At 41.4% G+C, this 25,391-nt stretch overlaps 1 protein-coding gene across 3 annotated transcripts in view; it reads left to right on the forward strand.

Annotated features, from left to right (window-relative positions):
- NVL (nuclear VCP like) overlaps positions 1-25,391 on the forward strand; it is an 84,221-nt gene that overhangs the window by 26,756 nt on the left and 32,074 nt on the right. For 2 of the 3 annotated variants that reach the window (XM_032781723.2, XM_032781722.2), the window contains 6 exons: positions 1,801-2,019; positions 3,397-3,501; positions 4,694-4,756; positions 7,083-7,202; positions 9,786-9,885; positions 20,740-20,846. In XM_032781723.2, coding sequence (XP_032637614.1) covers positions 1,801-2,019; positions 3,397-3,501; positions 4,694-4,756; positions 7,083-7,202; positions 9,786-9,885; positions 20,740-20,846 — 714 coding nt within the window. Of the gene's footprint in view, positions 1-1,800; positions 2,020-3,396; positions 3,502-4,693; positions 4,757-6,428; positions 6,582-7,082; positions 7,203-9,785; positions 9,886-20,739; positions 20,847-25,391 lie in introns of those variants that run through there. The other variant, XR_004373864.2, reaches the window with a different exon arrangement.

Genomic DNA, 25,391 nt, shown 5'->3' on the forward strand with positions numbered 1-25,391 from the left:
TCAGAGTACTCTAAACTCCATGTGCATACTCAGATTCTACTTATAGAAGTATTGTCCAGGAAAATAGTTTTTAATTTAAAGAGAGGGAAGATGAAAGACTCTAATAAGCAACTGCATGAGGGTAATATAATCATGACTCATGCTCCTCACCTGTTTCCAGAACACTAGGGGTGGGTGGGTGAGTGAGTGAGTGATTTATTTTTAAGGCAAATAGCTTCAACTCTCATGTCAGCATGATCAAAGAGGTTCCTGGTCATCGGGAAACACTCATAATAGAGATCTGTATGTTAAGGACTGGTGTAAGATCAATATTAATGACAGTATTGTAGGACCACATTAGACAGTCAACAGTAACATGCTTATTATAAAAATAAACCACACAAAAAATCATTCTACAGCAATTCATCCAAACTGCAAAAATTAAGCATTCAGACTGTTGAGTTTCACCCCTCAAAGTGATGTAGTTGTTGTTTTGGGGGAGGATGGGAAAGGTTCCGCAAACCTCACCCAACATTTCCCCTCCACGAACTTCTATGGGAAAATCAAGTAAGCAAAAGATAGAATGTCTTAAACTTTTTGTACCTCTACTGAAATGGAAATCCTAGAGCTTCCATCCCACCTTAATATTACCATGCTGCGTTAGGACCAGAGGTAGAGTTAATGGTGGAAGGTGGAGCTATTTGGTCAAGGAATTCTCTGATACAAACTTTTCAGTAAGGAGCTGACTTTAATAATCAATGCTTTAAACTCCAAATGCTAGGGAGATTGTTCCAGCTGAAGACCTGCATAGTATTCAGCCTCTCCCTTCAGAGTCTGTCTGGACCGCAGTTTGCCAGATAGGGCAGTGTTAAACAATGCAAGATGCTCTCTGTCATTCACTTCCATTGTATCCAGAGCCTAAAGATCAAACACAGATCTGGTCAGCTTGGGACAGGGTTCGGCAGGCTGGGCTGGTTTGTGTATCTGCCGCATCAGCAGGTTTGGCCGACGCCGCGGTTTGCCGTCCCAGGCCAATAGGGGAGGTGGGAAGCTGCGGCCAGCACGTCCCTCCGCCTGTGGTGCTTTCCGCTGCCCCCGTTGGCCTGGGACGGTGAACTGTGGCCAGTGGGAGCCGCTATCAGCCAAACATGCAGACATGGCAGTTAAACTGGCCTGGCCCACCCTGATGAGCCGCGTGCCAGAGGTTGCCAACCCCTGGCTTGGAAGAACAAGAGAGGGTGACTGGAAACTGCATATAGCAATTGCACAGCATTAACCACTAAACCACAGAACCTAAAAATACATGCAGTGATGCATAGAAATGTACTGAAAGCTTGTTATAAATGAGCACTGACTTTTAGGGGCTATATACAACTGAATGTAAATGCCTGGCTGAAATTCCCAGTACTGCTATGCAGAACCAGTGATTTGTTCTCTGTTATGAGCAATCACCTTTTTAAATAAACAGAATTAGTGAATTTAAACAGACTGGTTGGCAGTCCCAACAGAAGAGATCAAGAACTGCATATGCAGCACAGAGAGAACTCTCTCCGGAGCAGTGTGGGAGGAAGTTTGCATTACCGTTGGTCATGGGGGGGTGTGTGTGTGTGTGTGTGTGTGTGTGTGTGTGTGTGATTGTTGGGGGGAGGGCAGTCAATCTGTTACCTTTCTCCAGTGTTAAATTCACATGCACTGTGTCATGAATGTTACCACATTGGACTCTGACAGGCTTTGTCTGTAGAGGAAACTCTCTGAGAAAAATGATATTTGTTCTTAAAATCTTTGTCCATTGTCTCTTCTTCCCACTGCCTTCTCCCTCAGGATGAATTGCAGAGGCTGCTAGAGTTGCTAAAGGAGCAAGATCCCATGCTGGAGGAGCAGCTGCAGAAGCTCTGCATCGAAATGAATGATTTCATTGTTGCACTGTCTTCGGTGCAGCCCTCCGCCAAGAGAGAAGGCTTTGTCACCGTCCCTGATGTGACATGGGCGGATGTCGGAGCCCTGGAGGACATTCGGGAGGAACTCACTATGGCAATACTGGTAGGCATGAATGCTGTTTAAAGTCCTGTTAGGCAGTGCCAGGCTAAGATACCTAGCTGGAGTCAAACTTACATGATGTTTTCTTTGGGCATATACACAAGGTCTTAGGTGTACCACAGCAAACTGGTCCTAAATTCTACGGCAAGGTCCCAGGATTCTGCAGCACGCTGGTGCAGCAAACTGGAAATTCTGCTGCACTTCCATTTAAAATTATAGCGTTCAGATATCTGTCTCATATGAAAATGAATCATAATACAATCAAACGGTCTGTTTTTTTTTTTTTTTCCTGAGATTTAACTTAGTATTGTCCCCATGCTTTGAGTTTTTGATGTGTTGTGAATTTTTGAAGTGATGGATAACTGCATCTGAAGTGTCATGTAAGCACCCTGGTGAGCCAGGCCAGTTGGTTTACCTGCCACGTCTGCAGGTTTGGCCAATCGCAGCTCCCACTGGCCGCGGTTTGCCACTCCAGGCCAACTGGGGCTGCGTGAAGCAGTGAGGGCCGAGGGATGTGCTGGCTGCTGCTTCCAGATCTCCTCATTGGGCTGGAATGGCGAACTGCGGCCAGTAGGAGCTGCGATCAGCCAAACCTGCAGACGTGGCAGGTAAACAAACCAGCCTGGCCTGCCAGAGTGCTTACCCTGGCAAACCGCATGCCAAAGGTTGTTGATCCCTGTTCTAGAGCATAGTTCTGTTGCAAGGGATAGATTCTACTGCCAGTTCCATGGCCACGGTACATGGGGCCCTCTGGATGTACCTAGAATGTATTCGTGCATAATATTGTCCATGGTTCTATTAAGATCCTGATAGCCAATTCTGTGAGACCTTGTTTCTAGTGTTCTGAAAACTCTGCTTTGTCGTATCTGATATTTACTGCTGGTAAAATAGTCACAATTTTATGAATGAACATATGCAGCCAACTTTCTCTGTTTTGATCTAATTGTTCTTTGTTAATGATGAAACATTTATAAAGAAATTTATTTTATGGTTTTGAACTGTTAAATAAATCTTAGACCCACATTCACTCTTTCTCACAATTTGCTAAACTTTATTTTATAACTTGTAAAATAATTGTGCATACATTTCTCACTGCAATTTTCTCTTCCTCAACAGGCCTTTACATAAACTGGGTATGGCTTAAGTAATAGGTTTTTATTAAAACTGTTCAAGTCAATGTCTAAAGTATGCACAAAATAGTCATTTGCTTCCACAAACCAGGACCTACTGACCTATTTTTCAGCTCCAAATATGCCCATATTGTTGCTTGTTCAGTTTTGTTGCAGAGTCGTGCACTTTTTGCTTTAGCTCTAGTTTGCAGTTAGATGAAAATTCAGACCAGCTACATCTGTCACTGAGAACTATTTGGGTTTTTTACAGGCACCTGTGCGGAATCCAGAGCAATTCAAAGCTCTTGGCCTGACAGCTCCTGCAGGTGTTCTACTTGCAGGGCCTCCTGGGTGTGGCAAAACACTACTGGCAAAGGTAGGAGTTTAGTCATTCACATCCTGCGCATGGCTACTGGGAGGTGGAAGAATACCAAAATTAGACTAGGGAGTCCTAGAAAGAAAGTAGATGGTTTTGTAAGAATGACTATTTGGCTTCTAATGGAAAATAACTGGGTCCAGGCCATATAATAGGAGTTAAACTCTTTCACTTACCTCATCAGGAGTTGGAGTACAAGATTTTCTTTAGAAGTTATTCAGTTTCTTAGTAAAATAATTACAATTTAACTTGAATGGGAAGAAAACAAGGCAAAGAATTAAATTATAAAAATAAAATAATAAAACGAGGAAAGAAAACTGTTCGTTTATGAGATGCCCATCACTGGAATTTTCCACTATGGAGGGTGTGATCAGACCTGGTCAGCTGTGCTCTTTTTTCTTTACCATATACCTTCTCTTGCAAATGCTTTTGCATTGCTGCTGGAGTATTACATTTCTTATGGCCTTTTTCCCTCTCCAACACCCAAAGTTTTCAGACCAGTTGTCTTTGACCATCAAGCGCTGTTTATGGGGTGAAATTTCTGTGTAGCTCTCATCAATCAATGAGAATTGTGCAGCCAATGCCTTAAAAATAGAGCTGGGCACAATTTTTTCTGACAGGTTTTCTGCCAACAAATTTATATTGGAGTTGACTGAAACATTTTGTGAATTTGTATTGAATTTCCTAAAGTGTTTCAGCCCCCACCATCAAAAAGAAAAGTTATTTCAATCTTTTCAGAATTTTACTTCAATTTTATTTTTTAAAAAGGTTTAAAAGCTCAGAAACAAAATGTTTTGTCTGACCTCAAAATGATTTTTTTCTTTTTCATTTCTCCAAAAAAAATTTTTTAAATACCTTTCTGTTTTCGATCACCCAAAACTAATCGTTTGTTTGTTTATTTGTTTTGTTTTAGGGAGTGGGTAAAGGGATAGTATATCTCCTAAAGAGCTTTGTATAATTTGACAAACGCTTGGCAGATCTCCTTTTTCCTTGATGTTCTTCTTAGTTCAGCAGACAGGATAAAAAATAATATCCCAGCTCAGTGTCAGCATCTGGAATCTTGCCAAAACGGTCAAGGAGAGAAAATAAATCCCATTTTTATTTTTACTGTGATGATTCCCCAGAGACTTCAGAAAGTCTACTGAGGATCAGGAGTGGGAGCTGAATATATTTGTCTTTATCTTTTTGTTAGGCTGTAGCAAATGAGTCTGGATTGAACTTCATCTCTGTGAAAGGTCCTGAACTATTAAATATGGTAAGTTTTTTATTTTATTGTTTTGTTTTGTTTTGTTTTTTGCTTGTGGCACCTTGGCCTATGCCTTTGAGTGAATTCTTGGCTAAAGCCTGAGTCAAGTGAAAATCCTAATCATTACATGGAAGATAGTTTGCACAACACAAATTGCATTGTATAACCTCTTCCTCATTCTTATAGCCCTTATGGCAGGCAGGTTGTTCTCTAGAGCAGTGGTCTCCAACCTTTTTGTGCACAAGATCACTTTTTGAATTTAAATGCAATCCAGGATCTACTCTGCCCTGCTCACTCCATGCCCGCTCACTCTGTCACTTACTATCCCCCCACCCTCACTCACTTTCACCTGGTTGGGGTGTGGGCTCTGGGCTGGGGTGGAGGGGTTCGGAGTATGGGAGGGGGCTCCAGGATGAGCCTGGGGTAGGTGGTTGGGGTGCAGCAGGGGGTGCAGTTTGCAAGCTCTGGGAGGGACTTTGGGTGCAGGAGAGGGCTCTGGGCTGGAGCAGAGTGCTGGGGTACAGGAAGAGGTATGGGGTCCTGGCTCCGGAAGGGAGCGCAGGGCTGGGACAGGGAGTTGGAGTGCAGGAGAGGGTTTGCGGTGTAGGAGGGGGCTCAGGGCTGAGGCAAGGGCTTGAGTGGTGGCTCAGGCCTGAGGATTGGGATGTGAGAGGGGTGCAGGCTCCTGCCAGGCAGCATTTACCTCAGGAGGCTCCCTGTCGGCGGTGCAGCGAGGCTAAGGCAGGCTCCCTGCCTGCCCTGGCCCCACACTGCTCTTGGAAGCAGCCAGCACACCCCTGCAGCCCCTGGAGGGGGAAGGGGAGGGGGGACACATGGCTCCGAGTGCTGGCCCTTCCTGTGGGCATCGCCCTCGCAGCTCCCCTTGGCCGCAGTTCCCTGTTCTTGGTCAGTGGGAGCTGGAGGGGTAGTGCTTGCAAGCAGGAGCAGTGCGTGGAGACTACCCCCTACCCCTACCCCAGGAGCCTGCCTTAGACCCGCTGCGCGACTTCTAGTGGCCGGAGATCACAATTGACTGTCAGAGGCTTCAGGATCACTGAGTCAATCGTGATCCACTGGTTGGTGACCACTGCTCTAGAAAGAGGAGAGAGGAATTTTGGGTGGCTTAGATATGTCCCAGCTCAAATGACCTCTCATGGTAAAGAAAATGAGGCTGTGGGGGGCCTGGTGAAGTAGCCAGTTACTTGCATCTTTTCCAGTATGTAAGTAGGACTAAGAATTTTCATTCTTAATGAGAGCTGTGGGTCCTCAGCACATCTAGAAATCAGGCCACTTACCTAAGCAAACTAACTACTAAACTAACTTTAGGCAACCAAGTTTGAAAATGTTATCAAAACTCATTCCTATTCTACTTTTAATGGAGGTTTAAATATCAGAAAAGTTGTTAACGTTCAAGATACGTTGCTTAAATGTCATTGCTTTTTATGATCAACGATTAACACTAGTTTGAAGCTTCAGTCTCTCATATTTCTAACCACTGGGCTTAGAAACACAGTAATTAAATTTTAATATGTGCTACAGTTGATTAAAAGTGAGAATTATGTTGAGCACAATGGCTTCAGTCTTAGTTTTTCAAAGCAGAGTTAGAGGAGTGTAGCACTTACTGCTTATTGGTAGTGGGTGAAATAGAACTAGAAACAGTGGATTTGATTGATTGTCCTAGGCTTCCTCAAGTCTGCTGAAAGAGATGCCCTTTGGCAGGGAAAGAGAAATCTGCCATAGTGGGGATCCCGGTCTCCTTAAGTGCAAAGAGAAACTGTTTTGACTCCTGAACTCTGAGAGTTTTGAAGATAAGAGAGTGCAAAGTGTAACAATAGTAAATGAATTCCTATTCAGAATTTGAACATCTTTTTTTGTGTGTGCAAATGACGACTGTTTTTGAGTGAACCTCTCACTTCTATTTCAATTGTTCCTTTCTGTATTCATATAATTACAATATGAACTTCAGATGAAGCAAATCTGTGGATGACTTTGATAACTAAAATGATGTGACCAGCTGAAGATCCATGAAGGTTCTAGTGAAGAATTTAACTATTAATTCTTAGTCAAAACACCGCAGATATCTTTTTTTTTTTTTTTTTTTTAAAGGGGAGATCCTTGCCTGTAACATCTTATCAAATGTGAGCATGTGTAACTGTGAGACATCACAAAGATAACCAGTTCAGATATAAATTTGTCCCCAATTAAAAAAAAATGATGTGGCAGACTTAAATGGAGTGAACTGGCAACCCTCAAATTATGGGTTAAATTGGGGTTGTCAGGCAAAATGTAGATGTCTCACATAGTTTCATTGAGTTTTATGTCTTGCTTATTTCAGTATGTTGGCGAAAGTGAGCGTGCTGTACGTCAGGTATTCCAGCGGGCCAGAAATTCAGCTCCTTGTGTTATATTCTTTGATGAAGTTGACGCTTTGTGCCCTCGGAGATCAGACCGTGAGGTGAGTGTGAAAACATCTCCACAAGTAACTTCACTCAATTGTGGGTTTCAAAGTGGGGAGTGTATTGTGTAAACTTTCAAATACTGTCTCATTGGCACCCTCCTCAGAAACCATTCAGTAGACATACCATGTAAATCTGCTGTCTCCCAGAAACAATAATTAAATTTCAGGGTTGCCACATATTTAAGCCAAAGATGATAATGCAAGCACCAAATATGTAATTGGGTACAATACCTATTCCTGCTAATCACTGTACTCATAGGTATATGCAAATAGCTCCTGGATTATGGAAAATTCCTCCAATTAAGATACGTTAGTTTGGGAGTCACAATATCCCTTTTCACTGGAAAGCCATAATGGAAAATTGTTTGCAATTTAGTATAGTGACTAACTTAGGGCCAAATCCTGAACCCTGTTTGCAAGAACAATGGGAACAGAAGCTCCTTAATGTCATGTATGCCAAGTCTGTGCAGGCCCAAGCAATAAAGGAAATGTTTTATGGCAGGAGCAGAGTGGTATATGTGGCCTTGATAGCTGCTTCACCAGAGGAACCCATCTATCTTGATTGCCTTGTGGAAGAGAAACTTGAGCATTGTCTACATATGGAATTAGCTCCTATTTAAGTCCTCAGTGTAGCTGCACCAGCACAAATTCCCATGCATACAAGGAAAGTTGCAATTTGCACTGGTGGAGCTGACCTCTGCTTGAAACCACAGTGAGCTCCACCAGTGCAAATCGCAGCTTTCCTCATGTATGTTAGGGATGTGGGCTACAGCAGCTACACCAATGGCTGAAATTAGGCTAATTTTAAGTGTAGAACACGCCTTTGTTTGGAAGAGCACAGACATGTTGCTATATAGATGTTCAAATGTGTAGCCCCTTTGAAGTTTTCTACAGCTGCCTGCATCTACAGATGCCCTCTGTGTAGTCATGGAGTCACTGTGTCTGTGCATTGTCATCGGTGGGTTGGGTAGAGTGCAACTCCTTCCTATGGGCAGGAATGAGGGATTTTGAGCAGCTTGCCTCTAAGACCCCTGTTCCTACCCCACCTTTGGAAAGTGCAGAGATCTATACCATTGCAAAGCAGAGCCAGGCTGATGAGTCCCTGCCAGGCCCTGCACTGTGAACTCTGTAGGACATTGATTTTGGGCCCAAATCAATGTAAACACTATGGGCCTGATTCATTTTGTTACTCCAGTTTTTATATTGGTGTAGCTTCAGGGAAGTTACATCAGCATAAAACTGGAGTAATGCAGTAGTGAATCAGACCCTAGTTCTGTATAGTTCCTCAACATAATTTTGAGAACTCCCTGTCATGCAGTGATTGAGCTAAGGGAAACTGGTGCTGTTTGCCTATGCTCCAGTATCAGAGCTACAATTCTTGTGGTGCATAGTTGGGATTCCTATCATCTTAGGTGTTTCCATTTGCTTTTTACAGTAATGTGAGAATTTCTACCATTTATTTGATTATCTGTCAAATCTGGGCAGGTTGATGGGTTTTGATATTTAATTTCTGAATAAAATTATAAATCTTAAAACAACCAAGTAGATATCTGCAGAATCACCAAACAATCTCCTCTTGTAATTGAGTCCTTGTCCCCCACCTAGAAATTCCCATATGTCTCCACGTATTCTTCCTTGTCGTCTCTAGTTCTGTTGGTCTGCTAATAGAGGCATATTTCTAGCCATTGCTTTTTGCCTAACTTTCATGAAAAGCAAAGTTCAATAGAATTCCACTTTGAGAGGCTTGTAAGTCTACTTTCATTAATAGAATCCCTGTCCAAGATCTTGTAATTTTAAAGCATGTATTGAGTAGTATACAATATAGTTTAGAACAGTAGTAGCTATAAGGGGGATGTTAGTACAGTAGGACCTCAGAGTTATGAACACCTCTGGAATGGAGGTTGTTGGTAACTGAACAAAATGTTATGGTGATTCTCTCAAAAGTTTACTACTGAACATTGACTTAATACAGCTTTGAAACTTTACAGAAGAAAAATGCTGCTTTCTGGGCTTTTTTTAGTAGTTTAACACAGCACTGTACTGTATTTGCTGCCTGACTGTGTATTTCCTGTTCCAAATGAGGGGTGTGGTTGACTGGTCAGTTTGTAACTCTGGTGTTCCTAACTCTGAGGTTCTACTAATTATGAGTTGAGTTGAGATGGTCAAAATGTATTTGGTTTAGAAGTTTAATTGAGCAGGGCTCTCAAAGCCTGTGTATTTGTGGTTTTTACTATCTATATTTAAGCAAGACAAACAGAATAGTGGGTGGTTCAAGTAGCGAGTGCTTCACAGGATAGCATGTCCTCATTTTTTGCTTTTTAATTTAATGAGAAGGAGGATGCTTGTCACCTGTTACATCTGAGATGTGTGCTAAGTACAAAGGTGGGGTGACACATGAAGTTGGGCTGGTGTTGCGTAAAGGAGATGAGGGAAGTGGTCAGGAATGAATCTTGATCAAAGTGCTGCGAGAAGCATAATCTTGGAGTGGTATTTTGGAAGACTAATAAGTACTTTTTTTCTGTATTTAAATGTTTCACATTCTTGCTTGCATTTTTACTCAAACCACATTATTGTTTTCAGGCAGGTGCCAGTGTCCGTGTGGTAAACCAGCTGCTAACAGAGATGGATGGTCTGGAAAATCGTCAGCAGGTTTTCATTATGGCGGCTACTAACAGGCCAGGTGAGAAATAAAAAACAAACAACAAACAAGCTTGCTATTTTTTCCACAAAGGGACTCTCAGGTTTAAAAAATATACATATTTTAAAAACAAGTACTAATACTTGTGGTGTTAACACCATCTCAGCTTACTATAACTGAAACAACTTTCATTATCTCACTCTTCACCATCTATGTTTACTACTTATGTTTCTCTCTGCTTGAACAATGAAGAGTCATTTTCTGGTTCTCATTTACTAACAAAATGATACAAGGTACGGGGTTGCAAACACTGCAGGAGATGTGAACTTAAACACTATTTCATAGAGATGTCAAGAAAACATTTCTACATTAAGGTTGTTTTAAAACCTTAATTTATGTTATCTAATTTAAGGCTTAATTGACTGTGACACTTAAAGCAGGTATGTATTTTTTTTCTTGTATTTTTTGTTTGCATTTTTTAATATTCTTTAATATTCAGATTAGGTCAGGTGCCTTTCAACTAACCTTTTTGTATACATAAAAGCATAGTGTTTGTTCAGAATAAGACCCTGGCATAGATGAAGTTTCATGTAGACATCAGTCTATTCCAAGTTGTCACAACTGACAGGATGTAAAATGAAGTTAACTTGTTCAGATATAAAGCTGTCTCAGTTGCTTCCTGATCCAGAGCTTATTGAGGTCAGTGGAAAAATTGCCATTAACTTCAGTGGGCTTTGAATTAGGTCCTTGGAATTTAAAAAATAGGATTAGAAATAGAGCACACAGTACATGCTTCTTTCTGCTTACATTGTTTGCCACTCATCTGTGTAGTTTAAGTTTTTAAGTTTATGGCTTTGTATATTTTATACCAGATTTTCCATATACCATCTCATCTATCTCCTTTCTTCACTCCATAACCTTCCTTCTCTCCCCTTTTCACACACACCCCCACAAAAAACTTATTCTCAAGAACCCTGGCACATTCTGTTTTTTCAGTTGCCTTCCTCTCATCCTGGTCATGTTTCTGGCCACTCTGTCCCCATTGTTTGTTGACTCCTGAAATCTTGGGGTATGTCTGCACGGCACGCAGAAACCTATCGTAGCAAGTCTCAGAGCTTGGGCTCACGCTGCAGTGTTTAAAAATAGCTGTGTAGATATTTGGGTTAAAGCCTCAACAGGGGTGAAAGTAACTTAAAGGACTTACCGGTATGCCAGAGTCCTGAGGAGGGGACTTGGCCTCAACCAGAAGAGGCGGGGCCTTTCATGATTTAAAGGGTCAGAGGCTCCGGCCGCTGTGAGGAGCCCCAGGCCCTTTAAAGCACTGCCAGAGCTCTGGTAGCGGGGCTTGGATGGTGCTTTAAAGAGCCTGGGGCTCCCCACAACTCTGGGCCCTTTAAATCCCCACCTGAGCCTGGCTGCTGGAGCTCCGGTGGTGATTTGAAGGGCTCAGGGCTCCCCGCAGCAGCTGGAGCCCTGGGACCTTTTAAATCACCGCCAGAGGAGCCCTTTAAATCATGGCCCTTTAAATCACAGCGTACTGGACCGGCTTACTTTCACCTCTGAGACTTAGGCTCTGAAGCCTAGTGCCCTAGGCTCAGCCCAAGCCCAAACATTGACACAGCTATCTTCAGTGCCACAGTGCAAGCTCGAGTCTGTAGACCGTAGCTCTGAGACTTTCTGCCGTGGGTTTCTGCTTGCTGTGTAGATGTGCTCTGGGTGACTTTCATGTATGCTAGCAACAGCTTCCCCACTTAATGCACACACAGCTGTCTTTTTGTTTAACATGACACTTCTTAAAACTTACTCTGATTGTACAATGCCTAGTAGAATGGGACCCAGGCCTCAGTTTGGTCCATAAGTGATTCTATTATACAAATAATGTAATGAGTAAGAGGCATTCCTTGTCCTGGAGAACTTTCAGTCTCAAAGGACAAGGCAAAGAGTGGGAACAAAGAGAGAGAACTTAGAATGAACGATATGAAGGTCTGCAAATGCTGTGTTAGTTCTACAGGTTTTTTGGGTGTTTGGGGTTTTTAATTTGGGTGTGGTTTTGTTAAGAAGGAATTAGATAAACAGAGACAAAGGAAGGGAGAGGGGACATTGAGGAGCGGGGAATAAGGTAGCTGGGGAGAAGGGGACCATGCAAGGCATAATGAGTAAGGCTGAAGTAGAGACAGTGAGAGTGGGAAATGGAGTGAAAACCCGTCAAGGCGGGGGAAAGAATGTCCAGAATAAAACCTGAAAAAAGCAGTCTGGTCTCATCAGTGCCCTAGGATCCCTTCTGCAAGTGCTTGTCTCTGCTCCTGCCAGCTGAGTTTCTGGTATCTCTTCTCTGAACTCATGGCTGGGTGGAGGGATGGAGCAGCATGGGCCCTGGTGTCCCCAAAGTGAGGCTTTTCCATGAATGATTCTGAGTCTGAGGGTGTTTGAAGGAGGGGTAATTCCAGAGGGGTCTCAGAGCCATACAAAAGGGGCAGGGGCAGCTATCTCTTGTAACTACATGTCTCTGCACTAGTTACAATTGTAATCCCCACTTGGCACTGTTTTATTATGCTGTTTGAAAACTTTTTGAGCAAGTACTTCTGATGAGACAATGGGGGCATTCCACCACACCATGACACCTTACATCTATTAAACGAACTTCCCGTAACTGTCAAAGCACACTTTAAATTTTCGGTTTTTATCTGGTAGATTGTCAGATGTCCAGACCTAAAGAACAGGCATATCATCTGCCTGTGCCCCTACAATGTTAACCCTGCCAAACAGAGAACTTCTTACTTGGTATCGGTTCAGTTCAGCACCACGTATCTCTAGCACTAGATAAATAATATTAGAAATCTGTTGTTTGAAATGAAATGTGCAATCTGGATCCAAAAGGGCTTTCTCACTCACTATGAACAGTCTCCCTCCAAAAGTGAGTTGTGGGTTGAAGGTATTTTGCAATGTAAGTGCTGCTGTTCTGAAGAACACAGGTTTGCATTTCTTCCTGCTGAAGAGTACAAATACTACTTCTGTTCTGCTTTAACGGCTTGTTCCAGGTTATTTTCATGTCCCCATAGACTTGGCTGCCTTCACTACTCCTTTGTCTTACTGAAGTGATTTATCAGCTGTTACCTGCGTGCAGTGCATCAACTAGGTTCCAAGGCAGGTTCTGTACTTGGAATTTGCACCTGGAAACAAGCAGTACTTCCTGAGTATACCTAATGTACTCCAAGCAAAGGCTATTAGAAAAGTGCATTCTGTGACTCGGGTACATTATTTGCAGTTTCAAAAGGGAACTTATGTCTTGGGGGCACGTAGTAACCTTTTTTCCCTAGCACCAGGTCTCAGGAGTCTCTTTAAATTGCATAGAGGCTGTTACCCCATTGTGCCCACTGATAACAATAGGAGACCTTGAGCACTGATGAGCCCTTTAATTCCCTTGCACTGCATACATAGAACACTGAATAAAGAACACTGCAGAATATAATTGCACAATGTAAAGTACTCAGTTTATATATGATCACTTAAAGATAATGACCAGCTAATATTTTGGGTGCAGAAAGAAACTCATGAAGATATTAGACTTCTTGGATGTGTTACAGCTAAAAAAAAATAGGATTAATAGATTAAGACATTTTGGCAGAATTTGCAAATCAATTATTGTATCTACAGAACCTTGAAATTAGCTTTTGTGCCCAAAGCAAGTATTTAGTAATGAGTTCTTAGGAAGATTGAGACATCTAGCGCATGAGGCTTCGTAGATGAATGTATTACATTGCATAAGACCTATTTATTTAAAGTGTATTTGGTGAAAAGATCTGGAATTCATGTGAGAATTGAACCAAACAAAGAAAATGAGCTAACATTGTTACTTAGGATGTGATCCTTAAACTGAATCAGTTCAGAATGTTTCATAGATTATTCTGACTTGTGGAATTGAGAGAATCTCTGTTGGAATTGCTCAGAGAAAATAGACAACTATAAATACACAATTTGCAGTTGTTCAAGAATCCAGAAATTTTAGCTTACTATCCTAATGGTAGAAAGATCACACACAAAAATTTCCTGTCTCTTCAGTTCCATGTATCATGGCAGACTGTCAAGCCTCCAGTATAGTAAAGGACAAATGGTTGCTACTCAGGTCATGTTTACATACAGTTTGTTCTGCTTTAACTTTTCTGGTATAGTTAAAGCAGTGCAACATCCTTTCCCCTTGTGTGGATGCGGTTTGCTGGTATAAAGGTTCTTTATCTTAGTATAGCGCCTCCCATATGCAAAGAGGAATAAGCTATACAGATATAGATTACCTTTATAGTGGTATAACTGCAACCACACTAGGAATTGTATCAGTATAACTATTGTTTGGGGGGGAAATGACACCCCTAACTGAAATAGTTATTCTGGTACAAAATCTGTGTGTAGAGCAGGCCTTAGTTTAATTGTATCAGTACTGCCCAGACATAACAGTAAGACTGTAACTTCCTTTAATACTGTAGAGCTGTTGGTAATGGAGACAAATACAGATCTTTTGTAAGAACTTTTAAAATATAAAAGCCATAGGAACTATCTGATTCCTACTTTACATGGAAGAGAAGGATTTATTCTTTACCAGTCCTATGAAATCTGTTATGATAATGGTGTCACATGCTAAGGGTTCTAAAACAGGACTTCTTGTTACACATACCAAATGACCTTGAAGAACTCTTTTAAATCTTTCTGATTACTGTCATCATAGCACAGATTCGATACTCTAAACTTAGTTGCATCTCTTTCCCTTTGTATGTGGAACCAAAGTCAAACTGTCTAGTTAATCTACAGAGAATTAAGCCTTAGTTCCTAGTTTTTAAAAAAATTCAGTGTGTAAAAGAGGCAGATGTGCTATCTCAGGGAAAGGTCTTTAAAGCCCAGATGGAGTCAAATAATTGTATTGTGTTTTTCACTCTACTACCTTCCCAGAATCTGGGATCGAAGACGTTTGCCATGTCTGTACTACAAAGTTTGGTTGACACAAGTTACAGCCACTGAAGTTTGTGTATCGCTCTAGCGCATGCACATTGGGCTGCTTCTGTCAGCACGGCACATACTCACCAGGAGTGCTTGTGTTGATGTAAAGTGTGGCACACCCTGGGTAGATTTCCCACAGTGTCTCACATTACCATCCAGTGCAGTCCGTTTTGGGACATTTTTGCAATGTTTTGTGGCACAGTAGCACATGGCCCAGGGATTTGTGGGAAATAGGGTCAGATTCCCACCATGTCACTTTCTACACCCCATCATACTTTTCACATCCCCTAATTTTTGCTCCATTTTTAAAAAAACTCTCCCATAGTCCACACGGCATGTGTTGGTATCCACCATCTCTCTGACAGAAGCATGGAGCCTGCAGACCTCGGCACAATTCTCTTGTCTGTTGTTAATACAGAATGTACAATTAGTATTTGCACAGCTTGAGGGTGTATTGCTGCAGTTGGGATTGTGATGAGGGTGATGCAGAGATGTTTGAGCACAACTGGATGCTGATGGACACTGCACACAAAATGCTAGGTTGCTGATGGCATTCACAAAGCAGCTCCATGTGGCAAAGTGCCATTTTTGGACCCAAGAAATGAGCACTGATTGGTGGGATCATCTCATAATGCAAGTTTGGAACAGCAAGAAGTAGCTGCAGAACTTCTGGATGCAAAAGGACACATTTCTGGGGATGGGTGCCAAGCTTGCCCCAGCCCTCTGGTGCAGGGACACCCAAATGAGCAGCGCTGAAAGTAGAGAAGCAAGTGGCAATCATGCTCTGGAAATTCACAACACCAAATTGCTGTCAGTCTGTGAGCAATTATTTTGGAGTTGGAAAATCCACAGTGGGGGTCATTGTGACCCAAGTGTGTAAGGCCATAAAATGTCTCCTGTGGGACCAGACAGGGAGATAAGTGTGTGCAACTTCCTGCTTGAAAGGAACCTGCTTAATACATCACCTCTTGATTACCTGCCTTAAGTTCAAGGCTTTGAGAACACAATTTCTACAATAGATACACAACTCCTTACATATTACTTATATATACATTTTGAAATGATTGACTACTAGTGGGCTACTAGCTTTTGGTAGAGACCTTACATGTTACCCTTTGGTAAACTATTGTACATATACTTGATCCAGGGGACTCCGTAAAACGCTGTGCATCTCCTGTGCCCTCTGTCATTTGGTCACATGATGCCAACTTAACTTTGTGGTGTAGCCCAGGCCTTAATTTACAAGAACATCAAGAATCATTGCTATAAGTAGGGTTTGAATTGTTCCAAAATTCTGTAGACACCATTGTGGATTTTCGTCTGCAATAATTAGTAACCTGTTGCATTCTATTGGGTATTAAATTTATCCGCAGCCTTGTTGACTCTTGTCCTAGCTCTTTACGTAGCTCTGTCACGTAGTTATGTTCTCTGTTGTGTAAGCACATTTTGTAATTTGCATGAGGTGAGATACTAATGGAAAAGGGTTGGATGTTATCCAAAATGATTAAACATATGTTGAGCAACACCTCGGGGGGATATTTGAACACTGAGTAAATTTTTCTTTTCCCCATTACAGAAGTGTAATCATTGAGGTTTTCAGGATCATTTAAGGGCCAGTGACTGAAAAAAGGGGTAAGAGGAAGTACAGATTATTAGTTCAAGTAAGTGGGAGTTAAAGCTGAGTGTTTTACTAGACTTTATCACAAACTTATTGTGTATCCTTGGACAAGTCACTTAACCTCTCTGTGCTTAACCTCCTGTTTGTAAAATGGGAATCATACTTACCATATAGGGGAATTGTGAGGCTTAATTTAATATTTGTAAAGCACTTTGAGATCCTCAGATGGAAAGTAGAATAAAAGTGCGTAGTGTTTGATACCATTGCACTAAAAGCAAATCTTAGCTATTGGAATGACTTCTTGTCATCTGTTCTTAATGTGGCATAACTTTCCCCATAACACACACACGTACATAGAACCTGGAAAGTGTATTTGTGCCAGAAAAGGATAATGTTGTTGGCAGCCCTATGTTTAGAAGAATAAGGGAAAAAATACAGGACTGGACACCAATCTTGGCTAACCCTTACCTTGCCTGATGAAGAGCAAAGAAGATGAAGATTCCCTGGATTTGGGCCCCGTGCCTAAGGGAGCCTCACTCTGGGGGTCTTCAGCGGCATTTTGGGGGCGGGGCGTCCTTTGGTGCCATGGAAGACCTGGAGCAGACCGCCCCGCCGCCAAGTATTGTAATCGGGCTCCGCGGGTCATAAAGCCAGCCCGGATGAAGAGTCTACAGGACATCACTCTGCAGTCTGTGTCCTTCCACCATTATACCTGCAGTAGCTAACGCAACTAGAGGTGTGTCTGTGTGCCATGGCTATGGATGTACTTCCTTTCCTTTTTCCTCACTATGTGTGATACCAAACTACAGTAACACCCAACTATGTTTTCATGTAATACATTTCTTTAGTCTGTGGTTTGAAAGAAACCAGGATTCTTCAGCAATAGGGATAAATTGCCTGTGCTGCTTTACCCACATCATCTATATCTAGCAGCAGATTTCTCCAACCTTTCAGTTCACAAGAGGTGAATTTATGGCCATTAACTACTTAGGGACATCTGAATGCACAGTCTATTAAAATGGATGCGTGACTGCTGTATCTTGGAAAAAACAGGTTTGCTGATGGTATTGCTAGAAGAAAAAGGTGGCCAGCCCATCTTTGACCTGTTTATTTCCTCTTTATATCACAGTTTTCTCTCAGAGGTGAAGGATATTTAATACACCGAATGTAACTGTAACCTTTGCACAAAACCGAGTACAATTCTAAATTCAGGATTAGTAGTAGTTAATTATGGTAGCATGCAAATGCCTCAGTCTCCTTTGGGGTTCCGTTGTGATAAGCACTATACGTGCACAGAAAACAGAGTCTACCCCATGAAGAGCTCATGTGCTGCTGGATCTTTTTAGGCTAGTATGAACCTATCTTGCACCTCTCATAATTTTTCACACCTCTGAATTTTTGTAAATACATATATGAACTATAAGGGTATTAGGATCTTTGTCTGGATTAATTGATCTTTTCGAGGCTTTTTAATATTAAGTTTTCTTAATTGTAACATTAGTATATACACCTCTACCCCAATATAACGCTGTCCTTGGGAGCCAAAAATCTTATCGCATTATAAGTGAAACCGCATTATATCAAACTTGCTTTGATCTGCTGGAGTGTGCAGCCCCGCTCCCACCCCCCTAGCGCTGCTTTACCACGTTCTATCCAAATTCACGATGTGTTGGGTAACGTAGTTGTTTGTAATAGCTATGTTTCCTTGCATCCTTTCTAAACCTTCCTATTGGTCGTCAAAGAAATTTATATTTTTAATAAATACTTTTAGACTTTAATAATCTTGTATGCAAAGTGGCCCCCATTACCTGGATATTTGAGCACCTAACAGTCTTTACTGTATTTATCCTCACAACACCTCTGTTAGGTATGGCACTGCTATTATCCCTTTTTTACAGCTGGGAAATGAAGGCAAAGAGAGAGGCTAAGTGACTTGGCTGTGATCACACAGGAAGCGTGTAGTGGAGCTGGGTCTCTCCCAAACCTGAGACTAGCACCTTAACTATTGGACCATTTTTTCCCTCTCACTACAATAGGTTTTTAGTATTTATGGACTCCTGCTGTGTTTGAAGACTCTACATATAAGCCTGTGGTGCTTAAAAGCTCCTGTAGATTCCAGCAGTACTTTAAAACAGTGAATGGCCTTCTGCGAACATTTAACTCCATGAAGGATTCCAGTTTCTCTCATTGCCATGTTCATTTCTCTTCCAAGATCAAATAAAGTCTGGAGTCCCTGGTCTGCACTGCCTCTCAGGAGACGAAGTTCATGTGGTGATTTACAGCGCCAGCTAATATTTTAATGTGTTCAAAGAACACTTCATCTCCTCTGCATCTGATGAAGTGGGTATTCACCCACGAAAGCTCATGCTCCAATACGTTTGTTAGGCTATAACAGGGGCAGGCAACCTATGGCACACGTGCCAAAGGCGGCACGCAAGCTGATTTTCAGTGGCACACTCACTGCCTGGGTCCTGGCCACCGGTCCGAGGGGACCTGCATTTTAATTTAATTTTAAAAGAAGCTTCTTAAACATTTAAAAACCTTATTTACTTTACATACTACAATAGTTTAGTTATATACTCTAGACTTATAGAAAGAGACCTTCTAAAAACGTTAAAATGTATTACTGGCACACGAAATCTTGAATTAGAGTGAATAAATGAAGACTCGACACACCACTTCTGAAAGGTTGCCGACCCCTGGTCTATAAGGTGCCACAGAACTCTTTGCCTCTTTCATCTCCTCTGTTACCTTCCAGAAGAGTAAGATCCTATAGCAATGCAAATGAATAATAAAAAGAAGATTGTTTATAAGAAAGTGTTTTCACCTGCATAGCTATACTTTGCAAAGATGAACATTGATTCTTAATTTACCTTTTATATTACTTGAAACATTTTTGGCTATAGTTGATTTGGCGAGAATTCTTTCCTTACCCCTAAGAGAACAAGCTGAAAATATTTTTTCCTTTTGTGAATTCACGTGGAACTCCTTGTTCAGCTGTGTCGGCACCCTCAGGTGTGCCAAACAAATGTCCTCTCAGTATATTTCCGAACAAGAAGAAGCTGCCTATATCTGTCAGTAGGCTCAACTGATACTTGAGGGGTAGACTTACGCTTATGTCACACCAGACACGTGAGTGGACTGTGAACTAGACAATGTCGGTTCCCACTTGGTGGCAGTAACAGTTGTTTAGCAAACTGTTTTTTGGGCTTCAGAGCTTCAAATGTTGTCTGCTGTGCCTTCCACGCACGCTTTATTTTATTTTATTTTATTTTATTTTATTTTATTTAGGAAGTTTTTACGTAGTTTACAAATCCTTGCTGGGTAAATACCAGAAACAAAACAATCACTACAATGGTTAGCTTTTGTTTAAAGAGACCTTTTACGAGACTGTGGTCATTGATATTTTCTGTTTAACAGGATGGTACCATATTACAGAGGAAGCATCATATTGTTTTTAAAGATTTTTATTAAATTGAATTAAATGGCTATATACACATTTAACAAACCAGGCATGTCTATCAAATGTTAATATTCAAAAAATTGGGCAGGTGTGCAGCCTCTTTTTGCAGATGAATATGCTTTATCTGAGTACTGACTGAAAGGTAACCAAATAGCTAAGTATCTCTCTGTCTGTCTTGCTGGATATGTAATTGATGTGTTAATTTTCCATAACCACAGCCTCCTTTTTTTTGTAATCATTCTTCTATGGTTGAGCTATTTTTTCTTTTTCCAATGATAGGCTACCAATAACCGAGCAACTACTAGCAGAGGAGAGAGTAATTCATTCCCTTTTCTGTGACCGTTTTCATTAGGAAGCCCCAGGAGGATTTCCAACGGATCATTTGGTAGTACATATCCAGCAATTTGTGATATTTTGTTATGGGAGTGCATCCCAAAACTCTGACTGCACATGTCCATCATATATACCTCTACCCTGATATAATGTGACTCAATATAACACAAATTCGGATATAACATGGTAAAGCAGCGCTCCGTGGGGGCAGGGCTGTGTGCTCCGATGGATCAAAGCAAGTTCGATATAATGCAGTTTCACCTATAACATAAGATTTTTTTGGCTCCCTAGGACAGCATTATATCAGGGTAGAGGTGTATACATAAAATCTCTTTCACTATAATTTCTCCAACCATTCAATCTCTTTTTCTATTTTTTAACCTGATTGGTATGAGGTAACATTGAAACAGTATCTTAAAGACATTTTCTTTTATTCCACACACATTTCTAGTATTGCATCTAATTTCAGGATTATATTTTGTCTTCCTCTCCTCAGACATAATTGACCCAGCTATTCTGCGCCCTGGCAGACTGGATAAAACACTCTATGTGGGTTTGCCACCACCTGTGGATCGACTTGCTATTTTAAAGACCATCACCAAAGTGAGTATTTGGAAAGAGATGTATACTAGAAGAGGTCATTCTTTTGAAGTTAGTTTGTATAGCATCATTCAACCTATAATCATAGAAGAATTGCAGGGCCTAGTATGACACAACATTGAAATAACTGGTAATAGAATCATTAAAAGAAGCACCTAACTTTTTTTTTTTAACATAGTGATTAAGATTGATCTGATAGGTGATCAAAAATTGTTTTACATGAGAAGTAAACTGAAAATGCTAGTTCCTATGTTATGTTCACAATTAGGACAAATTAATGGGATGATTCATTCCTTCATAAGAATGTGCATACAATGCTTTTGTATATCTGTTGGGTCTGCTGTCTTTGTCACACCAAGATGTTTGATGGTGGAATTATAAAAGTTTACATACAAATTCCAGCTATAGACCTTATGCAGCAATAGTTATTTATGTGTATGTAATTCCTGTTGGGATCAACAGGAGACTTGGGTGTGCTGGGGCTGCAGGAAGAGGCAGATGTGGAAAAAAGTTGTTAATTGTGGATTCCTTCTGTGGATAGTGTCTTATTCTACCCAGCATGAACCCTGGATTCTGTTCCTGCTGCAGTGTGTTTCTCTCTCCTAGGTAAAGGGTATAGCATAACAATGCTGTCTTAGTGATAAGATATGAAAAGTGTTTTACATTATTCAGAAGCACCTCTTCCTTTTACTAAGGGACTAGTGTGTAGATGGCTCTGAAGGAGTCTCGTCACACTTCCTTGAATTGGAAAATTGGCTGAGGCTTGTATTTAGAGAAGGGATGGGTCTTTAAAAACCCCATGAATGATGTGGAGGAAACCATGAAAGAGGATTGCAGAAAAAAAACAAAAAAAAAACTCCTTGAAATTGTAAGAAGTATTATGGTTGAATGTAAGAAGTATTATGGTTGAATGTATGTGGGCTATTAATAAATCTCATAATGGAAGGTAAAATGTGGAGAGAAATTGGAACATGACTGCTCCTGTCATGACTCATGCAAGAGTTAGACTCCAACTAGGGCTCTGACTTGCTTCAAATACGTTTCTCACACGTTGTTCTTGTATAATAGCATTGTGGAAATAAGCCTCTCCCCATTTACTCAGCCTGTCTGAAACAACCTAGTTACTTTGTCAGTTATTAGCTCCTTGAAGCCACAGAGCGGGCTGTTCTTTCATTCGTTCTTTCTTTCGACTCAGTTTTGAGAACACATTATGGGGGATGGGGTTGTAATTTTAACAATTTATTTTTAAAGGGGACCTGTTAAGTCTCTCCTAAAAATTGGGCTTGTGCCATTTTTTTGTTGTTGTTTTGTTGTATACAAAGAAGACCCAAAAAGCTTTTTTAGGGAAGAAAATGTTTTATTGTATCTGGGTTTTACCTCCTCCCCTCTCATCCTCCGCACCCAATTCAGCTGGAGAATTTATGGGCATCTTGGAGAAGTCTTGAGCTACTCTCACTCTTTAAATGATGGAAGAAAGGAATATTTTTTTAAAGATTCAACACTCCCAAGTGTGTGTTAGGCATTAAAGTTCAATGTGTTTCGGTAGATGCAAGTGTTTTAAACAGTCTGACTAAAATTCCCTTCCCTGAGAGCCCCAGCCCTGTTGCGTGGGGTTGAATTATAATAATTTTCAGGAAGTCATGGAGGTGTTGTAAAATCACGGAATCCGTGACTGACTCGTAGCCTTAGTCACTGTACTAGTTCTCCAGTCACCATAAAGTCTTCAAAACTAGATAAAGACCCTGCATTTCTAATGTAAAAAAACAAGAACAGCACACCCTCTCCAGGTAAAGGTGGTAGTATGTAGGAAGGTTATGGGAGACATATCCTTTCAGGCATATTTTTACGTCATAAAGAAAAAAGGACACAAGCCTTTTGCAGATTATATTTAAAGTACCTGGGTGATCAAACTACTTCTTTTATATGCATGCGTTCAGACTTGTTATACCTGAATACAAGACACAGTCAGGATAGAGGTACGTGTTTTTGGGTGGGTGGCTCTCACCCATCCCTTTCTGGGGTGGGGAAGGGTTGTGTTTCACTACTAGAGCTCTAAGGCCCCCCTGGCTGTCTTCTCCCACACACACTACACACCTTCCATCTCCTGCATCGCAAGCAAACATCCTTCCATCTAAACACTTTTAGCCACCAGCTGAAGGGTTTGCCTGAAGCAACTGGGAGTTGTTCTGAAGTGTTGCAAAATGTTCCTTCTGCCTTGGACTGAATGCAACATCTTGTCATCAAGCCCAACTCCTGCCAATCCAGGAACTGGGAGCTAGGATACAGCTGTGGAGTTCTAATGCAAAGTTGATGCTTATTGGAATTGGAGATAGGAGACTCCTTGGAAATTTCTGCTAATTCTCTACCAAAACCTATTGAAAATGAGAGGATGGTTTTGAAAAGCTAATCCTCAAGTTCAACCATAGGTTCAGACCTCACCATGGTCAGCTCCACCCTTCAGCCTTCCGAAGTAACTAACTTGAGTCCCGTGCAGTTCACTGTAAAGATGCCATAGTACTTGTCATGTGAATGGAAGCTTGTCCCCAGGGTCTCTGTTCAAAACTTCTCCTTCCCTGTACTATTCAGCCTGTAGCATAGATCAGTGGATCTCAATCTTTCCAGTCTGCTGTACCCCTTTCCGGAGTCTGATTTGTCTTGTGTGCCTCCAAGTTTCACCTCACTTAAAAAGTACTTGCTTACAAAATCAGACATTAAAAATACAAAAGTGTGACAGCACACTATTACTGAAACATTTGTCTACTTTCTGATTTTTACCATATAATTATAAAATAAATCGATTGGCATATAAATATTATACTTACATTTCAGTGTATAATATATAGAGCAATATAAACAAGTCATTGTCTGTATGAAATTTTAGTTTTTACTGACTTAGCTAGTGCTATTTATGTAGTCTGTTGTAAAACTAGGCAAATATCTAGATGAGTTGATATACCCCTTGGAAGACCTCTGCACACCCCCAGGGGTACATGTACCCCTGGTTGAGAACCACTGGCATAGGTAGCTGCATTTCAGTGTTGATACTGGGTGTAGATGGGATTCTTCAGATGAAATGTCAGTATAAATGTAACCACTTCTGAAAATTGAATTGTCCCAAATTTACCCACTGAGCAAAACATCTTAATATGAATATAAAGCTGTTCCAATTCTGACTCTCCTGTACTGTAAGACAACTGGAGTTTTCTTCTTTAAATGTTCAACTGCTGGTTATATTGCATGAAGATGGACCTTCAGAGAGAGAGACTTCACAGAAAACAATTGGTTTACAAGCAAACATAAAGTATCTATTGAGTAATCTCACTCATAGGTTATAGTGTTCCATGCTGAAGTACATGGCCATGGAGAGTGGAAAATATTAAATCTTAAAATAGGGGATAAGATATTTTTTCAGCACATTGCAAAGAATTCAACCATACATTCTGGATACATAAACCTGAAAAGTGTGGATACATGGACCCTTGTTTGAGCACTGACATTTATGTTTTACATGGTGTTGAGCACAGACAAAGTCTCATCACTAATGAGTTTACAGTCTAGTTCAGATGCACATGGCACAATGGGTAATAATACAAATTCAAGCTTGTACAGAAATCTTGCCATAAATCTAGTGTCTCTATTCAGTCTGTGATTTTTAGCATCTAGCAGAGTTGTGAATTTAAGCTTCCAGGCTCATCTTTTGAAAGTGTTGTGCAGGTAGTCAGAACAGAGACACTGGATTTATGGCTTGTTACAAACAACAATCTGAAACCCACTAACCCCCTCTTCTTGTCCTAGAACTGCAGAACTGTCAACAGGCCACTCTACCTTGAATGGTTCCTTAGAATATGTGCTACTTATGCTAAACAATCTGTTCTTCTTCGAGTGCTTGCTCATATTGATTCCAGTTAGGTGTGTGCGCACCACATGCACGTTCGTCGGAAGATTTTTACCTTAGCAACTCTCGGTGGGTCAGCTGGGTCGCCCCCTAGAGTGGCACCGCCATGGCGCCGAATATATACCCCTGCCAACCGAACGGCCCTTCAGTTCCTTCTTACCGCCCATGTCGGTTGTTGGAACAGTGGAGCGCAGCTTAGCTGATCTCCACCTCCCTAGCTACTCATAGTTCTTTTACTAATTCTCATGCAATCAGTCAATGAAAGGGAACGCCATGGCCAGCAAGCTCCTGCTCCAAAATCAAAGGAGGCTAGGCGCATGGACTTATTGGGCCGCAAGGTATACTCTACTGGGGGCCTCCAACCCAGGGTGGCAAACCAGCAAGCCCTGCTTAGCCGGTACAACTAGAACACCTGGATGGCGGTTGAGAAATTCTAGGAGTTAATTCCCCAAGACTCCCGCCAAGAGTTTGCTGCCTTTTTGGAGAAAGGGAAGAAGGTGGCGAGAACTTCTCTCCAGGCCTCCCTGTATGCAGCTGACTCCACAGCCAGGACCCTGGCTTCAGGTGTCGCCATGAGGCGAATATCATGGCCTCAGGTGTCAGGCCTTCCACCTGAGTTACAAACCACCATACAGAACTTGCCCTTCGACAGT

This window comes from Chelonoidis abingdonii, chromosome 3 (assembly GCF_003597395.2).
Source record: "Chelonoidis abingdonii isolate Lonesome George chromosome 3, CheloAbing_2.0, whole genome shotgun sequence".
Lineage (NCBI taxonomy): Eukaryota > Metazoa > Chordata > Testudines > Testudinidae > Chelonoidis > Chelonoidis abingdonii.